This window comes from Bos taurus, chromosome 22, assembly GCF_002263795.3.
Source record: "Bos taurus isolate L1 Dominette 01449 registration number 42190680 breed Hereford chromosome 22, ARS-UCD2.0, whole genome shotgun sequence".
NCBI lineage: Eukaryota > Metazoa > Chordata > Mammalia > Artiodactyla > Bovidae > Bos > Bos taurus.
This window is the reverse complement of record NC_037349.1, coordinates 10,400,703-10,421,694: the sequence shown is the minus strand read 5'-3', so window position 1 is coordinate 10,421,694 and position 20,992 is coordinate 10,400,703. Positions and strand designations below refer to the sequence as shown.

General features: G+C 38.1%; 1 protein-coding gene across 27 annotated transcripts in view; it reads right to left on the bottom strand.

Moving 5' to 3' along the window:
* The window catches only part of LRRFIP2 (LRR binding FLII interacting protein 2), a 108,936-nt gene that overhangs the window by 34,301 nt on the left and 53,643 nt on the right, over positions 1–20,992 (bottom strand). For 9 of the 27 annotated variants that reach the window (NM_001038070.2, XM_024982564.2, XM_010817446.4 and 6 more), the window contains 1 exon segment: positions 97–141. In NM_001038070.2, the coding sequence (NP_001033159.1) occupies positions 97–141 (45 nt within the window). 27 annotated transcript variants of the gene reach the window in all.

The following is a 20,992-nucleotide window of genomic DNA, read 5'->3' as shown; positions in this document are numbered from 1 at the left end:
ATGAGTTAAACTGTTGTAAAATCAAGAATAAAATAGTAGTAGAAAGTAAGCTAGTGACCTCGAGAACTTAATTTCTTTAGGAATTTATATACTCACCCTTGTGTAATTTTCAGCATACTGTTTATCAGATTTTTCATCCAACTAGAAAAGAACAGAGATAAAAATCAGAAAAGATGTTGAGCCTTTTGATTTTTTTAAGGGGGAAGAAAAAAAGAAGTGACACCATTTGAGTTCTCCAAGTTCAACTGATATTTGGATCCTAAAAGTAAACATACTAAAACTGAAATAAAAGTTGGGACACAGAAGACAAGATGTTAACTTCAACTCCTATTCAAGGAAGACAGCGTAAGCAAGCTATCCTTATGAAAAAAGTTAGAACTTTTGCATAGATTTTTCTTTTCATGGTATTTGAAACAATTAAAAGAAAACTACATATAAATGTAAACTCTAGCATTGCAAAAGTTACACACACACAAAAATACTCATATATGTCAGAAGAAAAAGTCTGATAAAACCAAAAGCCAATAAACTTTATTACATTATTAGTACACAGGACACACAGATAAGGCTAGCACACTTAGCCAAAAAAGCTCAGACTGGACTACAGCATGTTAAGTGTATCCTCAAAAACATTCTCCACAGTCCGAGGATTTGGTTGTATGCTTCTGGTTTTTGCTTTTTAACTAATATATGCACAAGTATCTAAAAAAAGAAAATCAGACAGCACAAAGGGCATGTGCTTCCCTCAAGGGCAATCTACTCCCAAGTCTTTACAAAACTCTAACAGTGGTGTCCCAAGCACATCCCATATATTCTCTTTTCCCTCACCATGTTTCAGAGATTAGAGAAAGTATTTTTCTTCATGGCATTTATCACTCCCTGACCCCATGATACTTATTAATCTATTTAGTATCTGATCTCTCTCTTTAATGTAAACTTCATGTCTGTATGTTCTTTTCTGTATTCCTAACACCAAGAATAGCACCTGGCATACAGAAGGACTGAGAACTTGTCAGATGAGTGAATAAATGAACTACACTTCTTCTGCGCCTACAGGCTGACCTCATTTAACAGTTGTGTAGTATCCTACTGTCTGGAGATGGCATAACTAGCTATCCTCTCTCACAGACAGGCCTTATGGTCGTTTCCGTCAGTGTTTCGAGAAGAGAAGGACCTTAAAGGTCTCGCCTAAAACTCTGACTGTACAGCTGAGGAAAGAGAAATTTTAGATCTTGCTGAAGGATGAACAACTAAATCCCAGAGCTGGATCCAGATCTGAGTTTTGTCAATTTTTTCCCATTATTTACCTGTATATACTGCCCCAATTACCACTAGGGAGAAAAAAAAATCACAGAGAAATTTAACTAAATGAAAACATACCCAGACCCCAACTTATAGACCAATAATCCTTCCAGCCCAATCTAGAGAAGAGATGTGAAAACTGTCCTCAGTTAATTATTAAAACACAAAACATCATTATTTCTGGCTCAGTTCAGATCACTTCACTCTAACTTCCTCATATTTGAAAGTTTTCTTTTTTTAAAAATTACATTTATCATGTTCATTTTCTGTCTCAGTAAACACCTTTTTCTATAAGTACTAAATCAGAACATAAATCCTGTCTTAGCCTTTGAATTATTTTTGCTGCTTCTTACTACAATACCCTTAAAAAAGAATGGACATTACTTCATTTTGACTTCTTAAAGTCACATATGAAGGGTCTTAAACAAGCAGTAACAATAGTTTTTCATGTTGGCAAATACTGCCATAAGAAGGAATTACCTTCCTCATGTCTATACTAGTAAAAATATATTGCTTAATATTTAACGTGTCATTCCTCAGAACAAAAGAAATACTACATCTAAATAGACTGCCTTATTCTCCTTAGAGTACCTTCCAACTCTCTTCTAATGAGTTAAAGAGAAAAACAGGCAGCATTCAGAAACAATCTTCCAGGTCCATCTGAAATTCTGTCCCCTTAAATCGCTCTCAAACAAATGACCCCCAACCCATCCATTTCTTAACAGGCAGACACCTGAGCGAAATCTTACAGTTAAGAGGGGGCATGAGTGACCCAGTCGACCACAGGGCTGATTCTCCTGCTGTCACTCTCCTCTGACAGGACTGCCGCAACCCAGGCTGACCACGCGCCAAGCTTCAGACTGCGGAGCAGCAGAAGCACTGAGAGCAGCCCCACCGCAGCCCGGTTGTTTTGGCTGCAGTGACTTGGCCAGAGACTCCCCAATTCTCCTCCTCGTGCTGCATTATGCCAGCCTTCCATTTAGACAAAAAGCGAGCTGAAACCTGGTATTCTAAATGCCCAGGAGGTCCACAGAGCTGCACTGCAACAAGAAGCTCGTGTTCAAAATGATGACCCAGACTCCACCAGACCCTGGAAAGGGTCTTAAACAGAATAAAATGGAGTCATTTTTAATATGCTAAGGTATAAAAGAAGGAAATGCTGCTGGTAAAAGGGTACAAACTTGCAGCTGTAAGATAAATAAAGTCTGAGGATCTAATGTAAAACATGGTGACTATGGCTGATTTTTCGAAAATTGTTGTTTATGAATAACACAGAAAAAATGAATAATGTAGTAATATGAAAAGTCAGAAAACAAAGGCTCTCTATATAATACTATATGGCCACAATTTTGTAAAACAAGCAAATTAAACTGAGATAGAAAAGAAGACTGAAAATAAATCATTAGTAAAGACCTCAGAACTTGCTTATGAGTACTGACGACAGCTTACTATTCTCAAAAACTTTCAAGTACATGTTATGTCATTACATTCCTAAATAATTAAATATGTATTTTTCCAATCGAGAAAAGGGTTTCCTTGATAGTTGGAAATGGAAAGCTAGCTAACAGGCTTCTAATATTTTACATTCGTGTTAATCTGCAAAGAAGAGCACATGATGGCAAACTTCACTGCTGCTTTCAAGAATTTCAAATTATCAACCAGTAAACAAAGTGTCAACTGTCATCTTTTCTATATTTCGGTGATAAATGCTTTTATCTTATCTATGTCTGGGGAAATCTGAAAATGCTTTGCTCTTAACATCATAGAACACAGATCGTTTCTCTTTAAGTCCAAACTCCATGATTATTTGTTGAAATTAGCACATGAAAAATATGTGTCCGACTCTGTGCGACCCCACAGATGGCAGCCCAGCAGGCTCTGCTGTCCCTGGGGTTCTCCAGGCAAGACACTGGAGTGGGTTGCCATTTCCTTCTCCATTCTTAGAATACATATCTTGTCAAATCTTCGAAACCCTCTGTTTCAAAGAAAGGTATATCTTATTCTCAGATGAAGAGGCCCATTGGCCATGTCTCAGCATATGACTACTGTGACCGATAATTTTGTCCTACTAAAATGGTAAAACATAACGGAATTTTTTTGAATGGAAACAATTTTAGTTGTGAATACATTTTAATACCGTCATTTGAAAGTGTTGTTTAGAAATAGAAAGAGTTGTTTAGAAATAAAGATGCATTTTGTTCTAAATTATATTTCTTTTTTAAAAGAACACTGGAGATGTGATATAACTGAGCTATGCATATCTGATATGGAGAGCCACTTTCAGCAAGCAGCAACCCTTCTGTCACCCATATCATAAATCCAATATACTGTGTGATCAAGAGATAAGAGTATTATATTAAGGCATTTGAACAAACTTTATTATTTTAGGCTGTGCTAAGAGGCAAAATTAAGGATATTACATAGGTACTTAGACAACCATTCAGGAAAAAATAAAAATCACTGCGGCTCATAGGCTATAAAACAGGGTGCTGGCCAAGTCTACCAACTAATGCTCTGGAGAATCTTGTGCTTATGTTATAAGGTGCACAGCATGACTTGATATGCATAGCCTACATGGGGGCTTCCCTGGTGGCTCAGTGGTAAAGAATCCACTTGCCAATGCAGGAGATGCAGGGTTTGTCCCTGGATCGGCAAGACCCCCTAAAGAAGGAAATGGCAACCCACTCCAGTATTCTTGCCTGGGAAATCCCATGGACAGAGGAGTCTGGCAGGTTATAGTCCATGCGGTTGCAAAAGAGCTGGACACGACTTAGCGACTAAATTAACAACAAGAAGCCTATATACATGTGTATCAAATCCAAATCATTAGTTATGTATCTTAAATATGTATAATTTTTATTAAAATGTGTAGATAATTACTGGGAGAAGAGTTTTATTTGATTAGAAGCAGCAGTGCAAGACTTTAAAAATAAAGTCAATCTTTTCACTTCTGTATAAGTTACTAAAATAAACTGCGAAGAAATAAACCTAAAAAAGGACCTAACCAGTAACTCAGACATCACATTAGGTGCTAAACAGAGTCAAAGTTTTTAAGAGAAAGGGTGTACATAATAAATTAAACTGATTATATCTATGAAAAAACAGGTTAATAAGCAAATTAATAAAATAGGCAATATTTCAGGTGAAGGACCTGGGAGCCAGTCTTCTATTGGGTGCAAAGAGATTCTTTGATCTGATGAAAGCCAAGACAGGGGCTGTTGCTCAGCCAGCTCTGAGAGCCAACAATCTGGAACACTTGAGGACCACACTTGGAATTGTTTTCTAGGATCAGCCATTCAGAAGTAGCTATTTAAATACAATCTGTGATGTGCTAAATGTAAAGAACTATCTCTTCATTAAAAAAAGGGTCTAATTTTTTGTTAAGAAACTCTGCCTCATCTGCTTCAAAGAGTTGATAACTAGAGCAGTTGTTGGTTCAAGGGCAAAACAACACAAAAACAACACTAATGTCAGCAACAGAGAGGTGTTACAGACAGAAAATCAGGCTGTTAGAAATACCAGGCAGGCAGACATCTGTTGCTGTGGGTTCCTTCATTAAGGTAAATGCCTCCAGGCGTTTCTACTGGACACTCTTTCCTAAATGCAGCTCCCAATGAATGTGAGGGCTTCCCAGGCAGCCCAGTGGTAAAAGAATCTGCCTGCCAATGCAGGGGGTTCAGGAAACACAGTTCGATCCCTGATTGGGAAGATCCCCTGGAGGAGGAAACGGTAATCCAATCTAGTATTCTTGCTGGAGAACTCCATGGACAGAGGAGTCTGACAGGCTACAGTCCATGGGGTCGCAAAGAGTTGGACATGACTGAGCACAGAGCACACAGAATGAAGTGAAAGCAACGGGCAGGCACTTCTTCAAAGACAACGCCACAATCCAAATGTTTACATCTATTCGGATTCTTCCCAGTTATGGTTAATTAGTGACATTTTACTAAGTAGTGCATTTTATTGTTCAACCTTCAAAGTCCACCTAAAAATTTATAGATTCACCAAATGAAAAGAGAAGAAAAAATTTAAGACCGATCAGGAATATCTAAATATGGGAAAGGTATTAGATGGTTTTAAGGAGTTTTTTTTATCATTTTGTTAGGTCTGATACAATAAATAAGAAAAAAGTTCTTAACTAGAGAGGCATACTGAACTATTTATTGGAAAATGGCATGATGTACGGGACTTGCTTTAAAATAATTCAGGGAAAAAAAGGAGGGAAAGAGGAAGAAACAGATGAAACAAAATTAGCAAAATATCAATAATTGTTCGGGCTGCTTCTGGAAAATTTCCATAGGAAAAATTGTTAAAAAAATAAGAACATATCAATGTATACATTTTGAAACAAAACAAAAAACTATTCAATGCTAGTGTACTCAAATTAAATTCTGATTTTAAAATAGCTACTGTATTAGCTGTTAGTCACAAGCCTGAGACAGTGGGTCCCCATGCGCTGCACTCACGCTGGTCAGATCTGGGATGCTCACGTCATCCACGTCGGAGACGACGCTCCCCCTACGATTGGAGCGGCTAAAATAATCAGCGGCAGAAACCTTTCAGTTAGAAGAAAATGAGATGCTTTAACATTAAGGAGAGAGAGAAGAAAACGATAAGAACATTGTCATATGAGGGGAAACCTTTTTTGTTGTGTGATAAAGTATCAAGAAATGAAATGAGGGAAGTGCTGTGATTACTTACTCAAGAAGGTAAGAAAGAAATGTAAAGGGTTCCAAAATGACATCACAGCTCCCTAAAATAAACTCTTATTAATTTTAGTCAGAGTTCTATGCTACAGAGATCATCATCTACTGCCTGAAGAGGAGCATCACCCTCACCACGAGGGATTCTAGGACAGCATTTACCTAAAGCCTCTACTATTTTCCACAAATGTCTAATGCATTGTAGCTGTCGACTCTGTTAAGCACATATATGCTGAATGCAGAACTACCTGCAGAGTATTTATTGTGCCTTTTACCCAGTTTCCACAGTTTCCTCTTTTTCATACTTCTCAGGACCAGGAACTGTAGAACAAAACAACGAAGGAACTACACTGGCGTCTTTCTGGTTTCCTAAACACAACAGTCTCTTCCCACCTTAGCCGTTGGCACTGGCCTAAGAACTCTCAGCTCAAAGCTCACCTCCCAGAGAAGGAGACGCCTTCTCTGATGACCCCATCCCGAAGGGACACACACTCCACTCAATGTCCTCTATCATGTCACCTGCTTTTCTCTTCACAGTCTCTAGTTTACTTTCTCCTTTTGTTCCTTCCTTTACCAGTTTTTTCCCCTATTTCTTTCATTAGGATGTAAGCTCCATGAAGTCAGTAATCTGGCCTGTGTAGCATACCACATTATTCCCAGCAATTAACACAGTGCCTCATATATAACTGGTACTCACTCCATAAGCATTTGTTGAATTAAAAAACAATGAACATTTTTTTCTTTTTATTGAAGGATAATTGCTTTAATCAATGAACATTTGTTACCTCACTCATCAGCTACTGCTTACCTCGGCTCTGTCTGATTACCTAGCTCAAAAACTCTTCTCTTCCAGAAAGGAATCTGGAAGCCCATCCACAAAGATGCCTTCTTTAAGGCTTACAAATACGAAGTTTTATGAAGAGCTGAGATGATCACACAATAGTATTCTTGTTTTCAGTAACAGTAATGCAACTTAAATTTACATATAATACTATAAAGGTACCCACCATCTCAGAATTTTGATAGTTCATTTACGTGATATATTAAGCCTACCTACAAAGATAGTTACTACATGCTCATTAAAGAAAGAAATAAATAAAAATAATAAATAAAGAAATCACTATTAACGCAACTAATAGGTTGGAGCAACGGTCCAAGCTGCTGCCCCTTCCACTCCATCACTTTCCAGGGTGTTTGCGGGTGGCGGGGACTGTTCTTTCCTCTTCAGCCGTGATTATGAGCACTACCTGGCTTGCCAAGGAACCAAAACTGTCTTAGTTCAATCACTGTATTTCTGGCAACAAAGCTCACAGACTCTTGCTGTTACCCTTTTCCAAGAAAAACTTGGGTTCACAATCTTTCACAAAACATGACTCAAAGTAAATGGCCTTCTAATTTCTTAACGGAATTATAGCCTCTCAGTTATTGGGCTCTCTTTTTTTCTTTTAGCTCTAAGCTGACACACCATTCTCCTCAATGTAATTTTCAAATCAATTCTTAATATAGAAAAAATGTCATCAGCTCTCTGTAAAATTCCTTGCTTCATCAAAAAAAAAAAAATAACCTGAAATCACATAATTTATATTCTAATGTAGCTATTTCTTACCTTTACAACTGTAACTCTAGTTGAATTCTAAGACAATATTTTTAAATTTTGCCATCAGCAACTCAAAAAATTCACAGGTCTTAAAAGACATATAAACAATAGTTAAATACATAGCAAAGAAAACTACTAATTAATGGCAGCATGATTTGTAATCCATAGTAATGAGTTTTAAAGAATGTGGAAACATTAATCTTGTTTGAGGATTTTTTGTTTTTGGTGAACTGTGCATATACATGCATGTGCATAAAACAGCAACAAAGAATAAAAAGTGAAAATCCGTCAAGTACATAATGACTAGCACATAAGAGGTGTCATTAGGAAAGCTTACACAGCCCACTGAGAAAATGTATTCTCAGGAATACATTTCTGAAGGTAAATTATTCATATAAACTAAATTTGAAGAGAATGCTCATTTTGTCAAGTGCAAATTTCAGTTTGCAATAGATTTCATGTGATCACACAGTGTTGCAATTTTAAAACTTATTCGATGTGTTTGCATGCAGAACACGCTCACCACGCTGTCCCTTCGCCCACGGCTGGCACAACCAGAAGACGCAATGCTTGCGGTGTCATCGTCGAGAAACTACGGATATTAAAAGCAGATAATGACAAAGATGCAGTTTCACCATAGGTACATGGTCTTCCCGTGACCATACGCACAGGAAGGCAGGCTTTGGGAAACACGCAAATGCTCCCTATGAGTATCGATTGTAATTAGCACCACTACTGAGCACCATTAAACCAAAAGGCTGTTTTGAGGCATAATGAATAATCACCCAAAACCAAAAGATAGTTCCAAAGAGCACAAAGATTAAAATAGTATTTACTTTACCTTTTAAGTTAAATGAAAGGAAAAGGGGGGTGAAGCATGTCTCTACTAGCCAAAACCTGCTAGGGACCTCATGCTTTTTAAACCTCTAGGCCCTCTGGGAGCCACTGATTACAATGCATTATAATCTTATAATTCATTAAGTCAATAAATACACTGTCTTTTAGTTTGGGAGAGAAAAATAATCTTCTCAAATGAATTTATGTCAAACACAGAATTTCCTACCACCAAGGACACTGAAATGATGATTCCTGTTGCCCTTTACTCACTCCTGTGCAGCACATGGAGGTATTCTAACATCACTGCGCAGCCCCCTTGCTCTTTCAGCAGCAGTGGAAGACGCACCTTCAGTGTGTGCAGGCTGCCTCCATTCTGACGTCACTAAGGAGCCATTCTGGCATCACTGGGGTACTAACTCTGAGGCCCAGCTTGCAAATGAAATCACATTTAGCCAGCACACAAGGACAAGATTCTATACTCGACTAAAAACATTACCGTAAGTTTTTTTTTTTTTGGCAAGGGACCATCACAGCGGGGACACTAAAAATGACATCAGGCTCAAGAATTGCCAAATGGAATTTTATTACCAGGTGGGTTAAAACTAAACTTCCTCCTGTGAAAAAGCTTTTATCTCCTTAAACATCCCTTTAATAACTTTTTGTTAACTGTAAGAGTGGAATCCTTGATAAATGTCACTTGGAAATGGCAGGAAAAATGAGTCAAACATATACACAGAGGAAAGCCCATATAACTTGCCTATTCTACTCCACAAAGTAACCTATGCTGACCTTTAAGACACTGCTTAATAATTTCTCCAATTTTAACATCATCAAGAATAACAAGGTGTTTCCTAAAAAAGTCACTATTTTCTATTAAAAACAGTAATTAGCACAGTCTTTATGGTGGGTAATATGGTAATATATAAATGTACATACTCTTTGGTTCCCATCATTTCATGATTAGCAATTTACCATGCAGATCTATCTACTCATATAAGTACACAAAAATATACTTGTATAAGCATGTTCATTGTACAAGTATCTGTTGAAACAAAAATCTGACAACCTAAAAGCTCATCAAAATGGGAGCAGTTTTTCAAATGGACAGCCCACGCACTAACAGAATGATGATACACTGCCATTAAAAAAAAATGTGCTGACATAAAACTAATCCCCAAGAGGCACTCAGTGGAAATAGAAAGGGACATGACTTATTTTTTAAAATCTTTTAAATGTCCCCCCGCAAAAAAGAATAAAATAAATCTTTATATACTGATTTGAAAAGATACTGTGAGTAAAGAAACAAGTTAAGCAGCATTATATACATGAATCACTTGCATACTGTTCAAACGTCATACACAAACAGAGGCTGCATTTGGGGGACAGAAACAGGAGAATAGGGGCAGAGGACTTTTACTTTGTACTTTCCTTAAGCTAATATTACGTTTATAAATTTAAAACAAGTTTTAATACTCTAGAAAGACTGGGTAATTAGAATCATCCCAGTTTTGTGTTTTATGTAGCAATTTTTAAAAAGTTGATGTATTTCATTTCTTCTCTCACTCCACTGATTGAAGGGCTAGGAAGCAAGTGGAATGGTTCAATGTATAAAGTAGAGACGAAAAGGAGAAAGAAAAAGGACAGGGCAGCTAACTCACACCCTGAATTACCACCACTGGGGGGAAAAAAAAGAATTTCCAAATGACAGTTACAAATAAATTAAAAAAAAAATTCTAATGGCAGTAGATTCAGACTCATTTAAGAATTATGTGCTACGTCACATTCATACAGCAACCACCAATTCAGACAAATTAGTTCTTGAGTTTGTGTACTGAAGGAAAATGGCAACCCATGCAGAAAAGGGTGAAACACACCACACCCTCAATATTCTGAACTGTGAGTACAGATTAATGAACCAATCAGAAGTGTCTACAGAACATGCAAAGAGACCAGGCAGCTCACCACAGGACTGCTTCGGGATGAACTCGCTCTTGATGAGTGAAAACTGTATTCAGATGGCTATAAAGTTTCCAAGAAGACAGGTTTTACAATAATGATCAGCTCCTTTTCCCGCTGGGAATACATCAGTGCCCCTGGACCTGACTCACCCTGGTTCCCAGGTTAAGGTAACTGTTACTCCCCCGGCTGGAGCCCTACTGCTCCTACCCTCATGACCCAGGAGCCCACGGCAAGAGCAAGGAGAGAAGAAGGGGGTGCCCCGAGAAGCGCTATTCTCATCCTCTCCCTGAGGAACTAATGAGCCAGAAAAGAGGTTTCTCTGCTTGTACTGTCTTCACACTTGAAGCCTCATTTTGCAGCAAGCGCTTCCTCACAGCTTGGGGGAGAGTCACAGTTGACAAGCTGATGGGTCACAGCTTGGAGAGTTATTACAGGTCTGATTAACTGGCTTTTTCTTTGTAAGTAAACTGTGCCCACCTACACCTCGCCCTCCTCACCACCTCCCCCTGCTTGGACTTACAGTTCGAGAACCGTAAGGGTTATATAATCCACCATTATACAATGACACCTGAAGAACAAAGGAAATGCCATTTAGCCATTCAGCGTCAAAGTTATTTTCAAAGTCATATAACTTCTTCAAAGTACTCAGTTCCAAAAAAGCTGAAGAACAGTGTTGAAGTGCACAGCCTCCCGAGGTGATAAGACTCATTTATGTCTGCATAAATTCCTGCGTCAGCCTCAGTAAAGCTTCAGGCTCACACTTCATTTCAAACAGCACCACTGGTTACAGCATTGCCTTTCATCATGTTATGAAATTAGGAGAACATTTACCAATTTATTCTCTCAAAAGAGGGAAGAAAACAGGTAAGAAAGTGAGGTACAGAAAGCTTTGCCCACTGTCATGATAAAACTAAGCACAAAGCCTCAGGTTCCCGGTCACTAGAAGAGGCCACAACAAAACAAACAGCCTGAAAGCAACCAACTCACAATTGCACATTACACAGAGCGATTGTTTTGGCTTTCGAGTCAGCTGGCTTCATTAGAGCCGAGTATTGATGTGGCCAAGGCCACAGCTGTTCCCCTCCAAAAATACGACATCCCATGCCTAGGCAGCCATCTCACACAAGTATGCAAGTGGAGTGGAACCCATGCAAATCCACCTCCTCTATAGGAAGCCAATTCTAGGCAAGGGCCCACCAACAGCCAGCAGTATCTACCACTGTGAGGAGAATACACTCATTTTTACTCCCCGAAAGTTCTGTACTATAAGCACAGGCAGCACATTTTGCAGTACACACAGCACTAAAGCCACGTGTCCTTGGCTATTTTGGAGGAAAGATGTCAAGCTAGAGTCAGCACCATGACAATGGCTTCGCCAAGAGTACACACACTGGAAGTGGAAAATACAAACCAGACTGGCACTTCTCAGCAGACCAGAATTTACAGTGGAGGAGGCCTATGGAGAAAGTGCATGATTTAACCCAAAGGAAAGGAACCGGCAGCTCTGAAGGCCCCACACTCCTCAGGAAGTACTAACCCTGTAGCTCTTGGATGTCGCCAGAGGGTCGCTGTACAGGGAGGAAGACTGCTAAGCAACAAAAACAAAACACACACAAACACACACACACACAAAAAACACAAGCAAGAAAAGAAAGGGAGAACTGGTCTCACAATCATGAAAGCTTATGTTTATTCTATATTCCATAATTCACCAGTAATTCATAAGTGTTTAAGGCAGCTAAGTACACACACAGTGAGAAAAACTTAACCGTTAGAAGTCTCTTTAACTATCAATTTTAAGGGATCAGAAAGAAAAACACTTGGAACAGTTTTCTATAAATGTGTTTTAAGTCCCATTGGTCTTTGAACATTAACGTTAGGAGATGAGAGGGCCACCTAAGGAAATGTTCTGGGAACAAGGGCCATGGCACAGGGAGTGTGCAAACCGTGGCCACATCGCAGCAGTTACCAGCAGCTCCTTGACATCGAATGGGCTTATCCTGATTACTGGGGAGCCAGGTAATGAGCTCTGAGTTATTGCTATAAACACTCTTTTCCAAGTGGATTAGAAAACCTATATTTCAGAACAAGCCATGGGCAAAGTACTTTAGTTTAATTAGATAAATTATACTGGTCACAGTGAATCCATGCATTAAACAAGGCACAGCATTATTTAAAAAGGAATTAAATCTTTTTTCCTGATGTCATCTCAATACATTTTCAGTTCTTTTTCACTAAGCCCAATCAGACATGGAAAATAAGACTAAATCATGTATGCAGGTTTTGACAACTAAATTATTTTAAATATACTGCGTGCCATATATTTAATATGTTCTAAACGTACGGTGTGCCAAATGCCTTGAAAGAACAAGAGATTCTCACATTACATAATTACATTCTTCTCATCACATATTTTCTTGGTCGTGGTGCTCAGCTTGTGGGATCTTAGTTCCCCAACCAGGACTGAACTCAGGCCCTGGCAGTGGAAGCGCTGAGCCCTAACCACTGGACCACCAGGGCATTCCCTCTCATCACACTTATAGTTCATATCTCCACATGTACACTTTTAGTAAAAGGACATACACCGTGATATGTATTGATGCCTACAACTTATTTTGAAATGTGCCCTTCCCAAAAAGATGGACTGATGGAAACACAGTGGGACAGTCAGACAGATAATTACACGATAAAGGAAATATAGTAAAAATGTTCATTGTCGAATCTGAGTATAGGTATGCGGGTGGTTACTATACAATTCTTTGAACTTTTTTGTAAATGTAAATATTTTTCACTTAAAAAATTGGAAAAAATGGTACTCATTAATAAATGTGGTGATTCAACAGTTACCATCATTTAAAGATACACTCACACAGACAATGTGAATTCAGTTATCACAAACCTGTACAAACACAGCCATTCACAGATTAGTCCTAACTAGTCAAAATGCAAAACAGGGGATTAGAAATGTGTTAAAGTTGGATAAAACAAATAAAGCCAAAAAATCTTGTGACAAACCCGAGAATAGTAGGCAGAGGTGGGTTTGCTATGTCTAAGACTGCTATAGTTTCTTTGGTCAAAGTAGAGGCCACTCTGCAAAAAGCAAAATCAAACACATTTTTCTTAGGTTAAATGCTGTTAACCTAACAACAATGACAAAATTGGATATTGCCAAACCCCTTCTCCAAAACAATGATTTTAAAGATTTGAATTATATTAAGTCAAAGTCAAAATAACAGCGATTTCAAGTCTCTCAAAGAAGACTAATATTAAAGGTTAACTTTTCAAACCAAATCATTGCTATTTTATTTTTTATTTTTTTTACTTTAAAAAGAATATAAACCCTCAGATAAAATAGAAAGGAAATAGGAAGTGAATTATTCTCATGTCACACTTAGGAATGTCCTTGAAAAACCCAGGATGAATGGATAATTACTACTTTTATAATCTATTTGGAAACATCACAGAAATCATTAAAGCTATTTTTTTTTCAAAACTCCTCCTATTTCCATTATTTGTTCAAATAAACTGATCAAATTAAATTACCAAAGAAAGAGTGTGAGCAGTAAACATGGTTTGGTCTACGGCAGGTTCATCTTCAATATACTAAGGGAAGCAATTACATTACTGTGATTGCTTGAGGGGGGAAAGAAATCATCTAAACAATTTCAGCCATCTTTTTTGCTCAAGGTTAAGGAAGCCCAGGCAATCTCTGACTGAAAGACGGCTCCTCCACTGTTGACACTGCAATAGGGGACAGCCCTCCTCCCATCGCAACCCTGCCCTGCCGACCCACCTGCACCACACCCTCTGAGAGGCTCCATGACTCACTTCTCCCCAGAGCTCCCAATACTCCACCTGCCAGGTCTCACTAATGTCCTCCCATTTCATCCTCGCCTCCTTCCTCATTTCTACCAGCCAAAGGCTCCCACCCCGCTCTCCACCTCACCAATGGCCAGAGCCCTACCCAAGGGAGCCCTGAGTTAGCAAGGAGCTTGGGCTGCACTTCCTCTGCCAGTGCTGTTGCAACTTGACAGGGAAGAGGTGTTCCCAGCACCCCAAATGGGCACTGTAGACATTTTTTTTTCCCCACAGCAACGCCATTTAGCAGGTTGGCTGGAATGGAGAACACTATTAGTCCTACAGTTTAATTACACTATAGGTTGAAGAATTTTCTGCAAGACAGCATGGGAATTCTGCCATCATAAACTTTGTTGTTTCTACCAGAAAATTAATTTCAAGTTCCCCAAATCTCAAATGTATAAAACAATCATTCAGAATGACAGCTACATGTGAGTTTCGTACTGCCTATAATACCACAACTGTGCTTAGTTGTTCAGTTGTGTTCGATTCTTTGCAACCCCATGGACTGTAACACACCAGGCTCCTCTGTTCACAGGGATTCTCCAGACAAGAATACTGGAATGGGTTGCCATCCCCTCCTCTAGGGGATCTTCCCAACCCAGGGATCGAATCTAGGTCTCCCGCATTGCAGGCAGATTCCGTCTGAGCCACCAGGGAAGCCCAATATCACAACTAAATCAATTCAAATATCCAAAATAAGTTATAAGAATCTCACTAAACCTATTAAGGTACAGTCCTCCAAAGGGCAATTCATAGATGAAAATACAGTATTAATGAACTTAGTGTGACACTTTCCTAACTCTAGCCACCAGGGTTAGCATACGTTAGTGAAGTGCAAGTCGCTTAGTCATTTCCGACTCTTTGCGACCCCATGGACTGGGGCCTGCCAGGCTCCTCTGTGCATGGAATTCTCCAGGCAAGAATACTGGTGTGGGTATCCTATCCTTTCTCCAGGGGATCTTCCCGATCGAGGGATCGAACCAGAGTCTGCTGCATTGCAGGTGGATTCTTTACCAGCTGAGCTACCAGGGAAGCCCATCATATGTTAACTTGATATTAAATCTTGTAAATGAAAACAAAATTATTTTTAAATAAGGTTCTGGTAAGTCATGTTTCAGTATATTATCAGGTTTCAATAATGCCTGAAGAGCACACTAATGCAGTCATAATTCTTAATTTCCCTGAAAGGATCAGTGAATTTTACAACCACACAAAATACTGTGATATGAGACACAACAGAACTAACCAGTGGGTCTTTATGAGAACCAGAAGATCTCTTCTTCATTCCGTAAGAGTGACTGTAAGAATGATTCTGGAAGTAAATATTGATGTTAACTTTAAAGATCACATAGTGCAGTTTTAAGATAATTTAATAAAGTGCATCTTAAAATCATACATAGAAAAAGGCCCACATGAGACATCGAGTAGTCTACATGCACGCACCTGTTAGTGGGAAACGGGCTCAGACACACAGCCTGCCCGCATACCAGCATCCCCCTCATCCCTGCTGTGCCATCCAGCTCGGTGCTGAGCCAGCTGAAGACTGAATTAGGACTCAGAACCAGCAGGCTCTAAGTGGGGGCCTTCATGCCACACCTCATTTGAGTCTCCGCTTCTTTAAAAAGGTATGAGTGACAAGAGAGGCCACTTCCTTTTGCAGTCCTCCTTACCTAAAGGCCAAAGAGCAATCCTGTGTATCCATCAAAGCACGATGAGAACGGAAAACGTAACACGGCACTGCCTGAGACAGTCCTCTTAACCCGAGTTACGGGTCCCGCAGCAGGTGCTGCTCAGCGGAGAGCAACCTACACAGCGTGGTCTGTCTCATTAGAGCAGCATCATTAGATAATAACCTGACATCCTTGGATGTAACTTCTAGGAGTCAGAGCCAAGTGCATGTGAGGGGATAGAAGACAGCAATACTACTAAACAGGACAACTGGCAGAGAAGAAGTGCAATGTGGATATGCACCTTTGGTCTGAAAGGAGGAGATGCAGCTAGAAGGGGCCTAGCCGTCAACAGCCTGCTCGACACACATCACCTGAAACATGCACAGCTAGATCCTGAATCAGTGATTACAAATTCATTCTCCTTTTTTTAAAGTCCATATCTTTCTTTTAGACATTACTACTCTGAACATAAGAGCTGTGGCAACGTGTGGATACATTAACCCAAGAAAAACACACTACAGGTAAACTTCCTTGGCCAAAATGACATGCCATCAAAAATAAACCAAATCAAGCAAAAAGGAGTGGAGGAACTGACGTTTCAGTTGTCACCTGAATCCTCTCACACCTGCTGGCTTGTGACACGGAACATAAGACATAGCAGGTATAGCTGTAAAACATGCTGCTGTAGTTCAGTACATCTCACAACACCGCTGGAAACAGGTCTTCCAGGGCACTGAGTATGTGTCAGCTGGGTGACTCATCATTTTAAGATGAGTCCTGAATGGGAAAGCAAAAAATTTTTATATGATCCTGAGATCTTAAAAGGCAAAGCTATTCAAGTGCTAAACCATGCCACAACTACACACTAGAATTTGCCGTTAGTCATATATTTCCCCCAAACATCACAACAGACCTGTGACAAAGTTAGACATAATCTAGGATTAGCATCACCAATTGTTTATAAAGTGAAACTATATTTAACACAAAGTCATGCAATACATACTAATGATGAAAGTCTTGATGATCTATCCTTAAGAGCATCATACTGGATTTCAGGAAAAGGTGGAAGTTGGTTGTATTTCCAAAATCAGAAATATAAAGGCGGGGGGAAGCAACATTCATAAAATTATGAAAAATCCAGCACTACTTTAAAATCCCCAAATTATTCAACATAATAGCTGTGACACCTGAATTAAAGAATACTCTCCCCCCCTCACTCTTTCCTAGTATAGGTTATTGTTAAACTACATGTACAGGAAAAACTTCCTGTTCTCATTCAGATCCAGAATGTATAATCAGTAATGTTCAGACGATTCACCCCAGCACAGTGCAGCACAACACACCCAAGGAAGCCTTTAAACACAGGGATTAAGCATCCTAACGGTCTGTGAGCATCGTTGTCCATCATGTGAAACGTGGCAAAAGCAAGTCATGGAGAAGCAATGAAGCAGGAACACACAGCTATGATGAAACTTACCAAAAAACAAAACTAAAAGACAAACAACTGCAGCACTAAAATGGGGAGAGCTCCCTCGGATCTGCTTGTGCACACACCTGGAAAGCACCCCTTCTCAAGAGCTTTCGCTATGAAAAATAGCGAACAAAGCTAGAAACCTGGTCAGAGCAAAGTGTGGAATGGATAGTATACATATAAAAGTGGCATGAAATATAAATCAAAGAAAATAGATATAAAATTTATGACGAGACCAGAAAACCATATTTCCTGTCGGGTCTTTAAGAAAATAATACGTTTAGCACCACATGTCAAATCCAAGAAACCAAATTAAATAGTAACTACTCAGATTTGTGTTTTCCTAATTTTTTTAAGCATTCTAGTCAGATTTTTTAAGCAATCTTGCCCAGAAGAGCAATGTATAAAACAAAAGCAATGAACAAGTTCCTCAGGTAGTTTGGTAAAAATATCTTTCTTTTGCAACTCTTATACCCATTTAGGATCTTAGGGAACACTATTCAGAAACCTGATCTAAAGTAATGTTTTTCTAAATGTGGACTGCAACTTATTAGTAGTTCATAAAATCAATTTATGGGTTCAACCAACATTAAAAAAATACAAAATACTAGAGTGGATCACATACAGTAAATATTATTTTTTTGAATTTGTTTCTGTATTTTTTATATACTTATATACATACAAAAACAGGCACATCTCTGCATATGAATACTGGATTACAGTGTAAAATGTATTCCTGTCATAGAGGCTGCAATTTTAAAAAGCCTAAAATACACCAAAAGGTAAAATTTAAAAGTGTAGTTCTAATAAAGCATTAAAATAATAGTTCAGACAGAACAAAGGTTTCAATTCATACTTAATGAGATGATCATTCACAAAAAATAATGCAGAAACTCCCCCAAATGTATTTCATAAGTATAAGGCTAAGTGGTATAATTTTACCACTGGCAAAATTAAATTCAGAGAAAATGATATTGCAATAAATACTAAGAGGTACTGAAGCAAAATATCTGCATTTGCATACTTTTCTTATATTATGAAAACAGAATATAAAGTGTTACTACATGTGTAAAAAAAAATCTTGTTTATCCAAAATTTTCTAAAATGCCTAATGGTGTGCATTTGGTGGTAAATGATGTGCGTGGTAAAGTCACTGTGGTGAATGACATTTCACTGAAAATAAAGTTCCTTCTCTATGAAAGTTTTACCTGTGACTTCTTTCAGTTAACAAAATACTTTTGTTTTTTTTTTTTAAAAAAAAAAAACAACCCATGACCAAAACACGTATTACTCAAATCACACACTCTTGCATATAAGCTATTCCATCCTCCCAAACAGGTAAGTTCATTGAAGGAATCAGTCTTAGTTCTCATCCTCTCTGTAACACCTGGTCTTCTGCAAAGGCATAAGATTTAACAAGTTGAACTGAAAATGATCTACTTTGATTTTCTTTTTCTAAAATATAATGCAGAGCTCAGATAGTTTTATTTTATTTATCTATTTATTCAGCTGTGCTGTGAAGCTTGCAGGATCTTAGTTCCTTGACCAGGGATGCAATCTGGGCCCCAGCATTGGAAGAGTGGAGTTCTAACCACTGGACCACTAGGGAATTCCCTCAGTTTTAAAAACTGGTGAATCTGGTAGGAAAATCCACAACTTGGACATCCCAATTGCTACTACTGGTTGTACACCTGGTGAACAAAAAGAATCCTCCAGTATGTGACAGTTGGCATTTATGTTGTTTAAAAGCAAACGATTCATCAAAGAAGAGAGAACTGAAAATATTTCCAAACTTCCTATTATAAAAAGTATTAAAAAGCAGGCTACAGAAACAAAAGTTCGGCAAGTGTTTGTTTCTGTGGGAATGGACCTATTGCTCAAGCCCCCGGGCGCCGTGAGACAACAGTGAGTGCACAGTACTAACGCTGCACATTTCTCTGGGCTACACGCCACGAGGTCGTCACTGCTGGGTGTGCGGGCTCTGCTCCAATGTGTCCCCGTAACGTCCTTCGATGGGCTCTTCCACGGAATTAAACAGTGTAGGAGTAAATGACAGAATAATAAATTCCAAGCATATTAAAATTAAATTCATTAAAATTGTACTAAAGCCACTGATATATAAATAGGAACTAATAAAAAACAACAGTAAAGCTCTCCACCAGTGAAAACTGTGATGCATCCCTACCACTCTGATTCAAGATTACCTCATTTTCTAATTTCGGATCTCTTCCTTATAGTCTTCTTGTATTTCAATACATAAAAGCAGTGACCAAGCAGTCAGTCAGATTTTTTTTTTTTTTAAGGTAGATTGCTTTTTAAAGAAGCACTGTTTCAATTCTAAACTCAGGGCTTTGATTTAATCTTCCTTCCCCAAACCTACCATCTTCAACCATCTTGAACTATCTCTGCCTTATTTTTATACAGAAAGTCTATAGCATTGATACCATCTCTAGCCCCACATAGCTTCAGGCAGGACACTTTTCAAAGAAAGCAGTTAACTGGACAAAAGGAGAGATCGAAGTCCAAAGAATGTGGCATGAAACCATAAACACATCTTCCTCATATCCAAGTACTGCTAATGTTCATGTATCAAATACAAGGTCCAAAAGTCTTAGACTTTTTAATATACAGCTCATATGTTTAAAAAAATAACCAGAAAAGAAATACCAAAACCCCAAATAATATAGCAAACCCGAATAAAATTTAGGTCAGGGTTTTAAGCCATCACATGTATTTTTACAGAGAACACAAGTTGTCTACATTTTCGGTATAATATAGATGGTAAAGTTATTCTAAAAGGCAATAATCTGATGAAAATTTAAAACTCCCAATATTATCAAGTTAGAAAAAAGAAAAAAACTTATCTCAACTATATTTCTTTTATACTGTGTTATTAGTAAGCTTTCATTTCAAATCAGACATTTCTAAGAAAGTCTAAAAATTTAAATATTGTAAATGCACACTAACAGTAGTACTGAAGTCTCTACAAGGTAAAAATTTTACTAATCTTGAAGTTTACAGACTGCTTTTTAAAAATATTAGGAGTTTTACTTTTTGCTACATAATAGCAAATTTTCATAACTACCATAATGAAATAAAATACTATGTGAGTTCTAGTTATATCTTAAATTTAACGATGTAATTTCCATGAAATGAAAATCAATCTCACTTTATAGACACTGAGTAAACAATTCCTTATTTAATTGCAGATTTATTTTTTGTTTGTTTACAGATTTGTTTTAAAAACAAATTAGGTTGAACTTGGATGGCTTTACCATTAGGTTAAACTAATATGTAAGTTTCCCATGCAAATTTACAAATAACCAGCTTGAAGACTGTGAACTTCACACTATGAACATTACAATAAGTCATATATTAAAAAAAAAAAGGTGAGATGGGATTATTTTCAAAGCCCTCCAAGCTCAACTTTTAAGCTTTTGTTAACTCCCTGTGAGGAAAAAAAAAAAAAAAAAAGGCACCAAAATTTCTCTAAGGAGAAGCAAGACTAATTTATTATCTTAAAGCTCTTTTCCTTTAAAATCATTCTTAAACCACTAGTTAGATTTCTATAAAGGCTTTTTAATATTCTTAT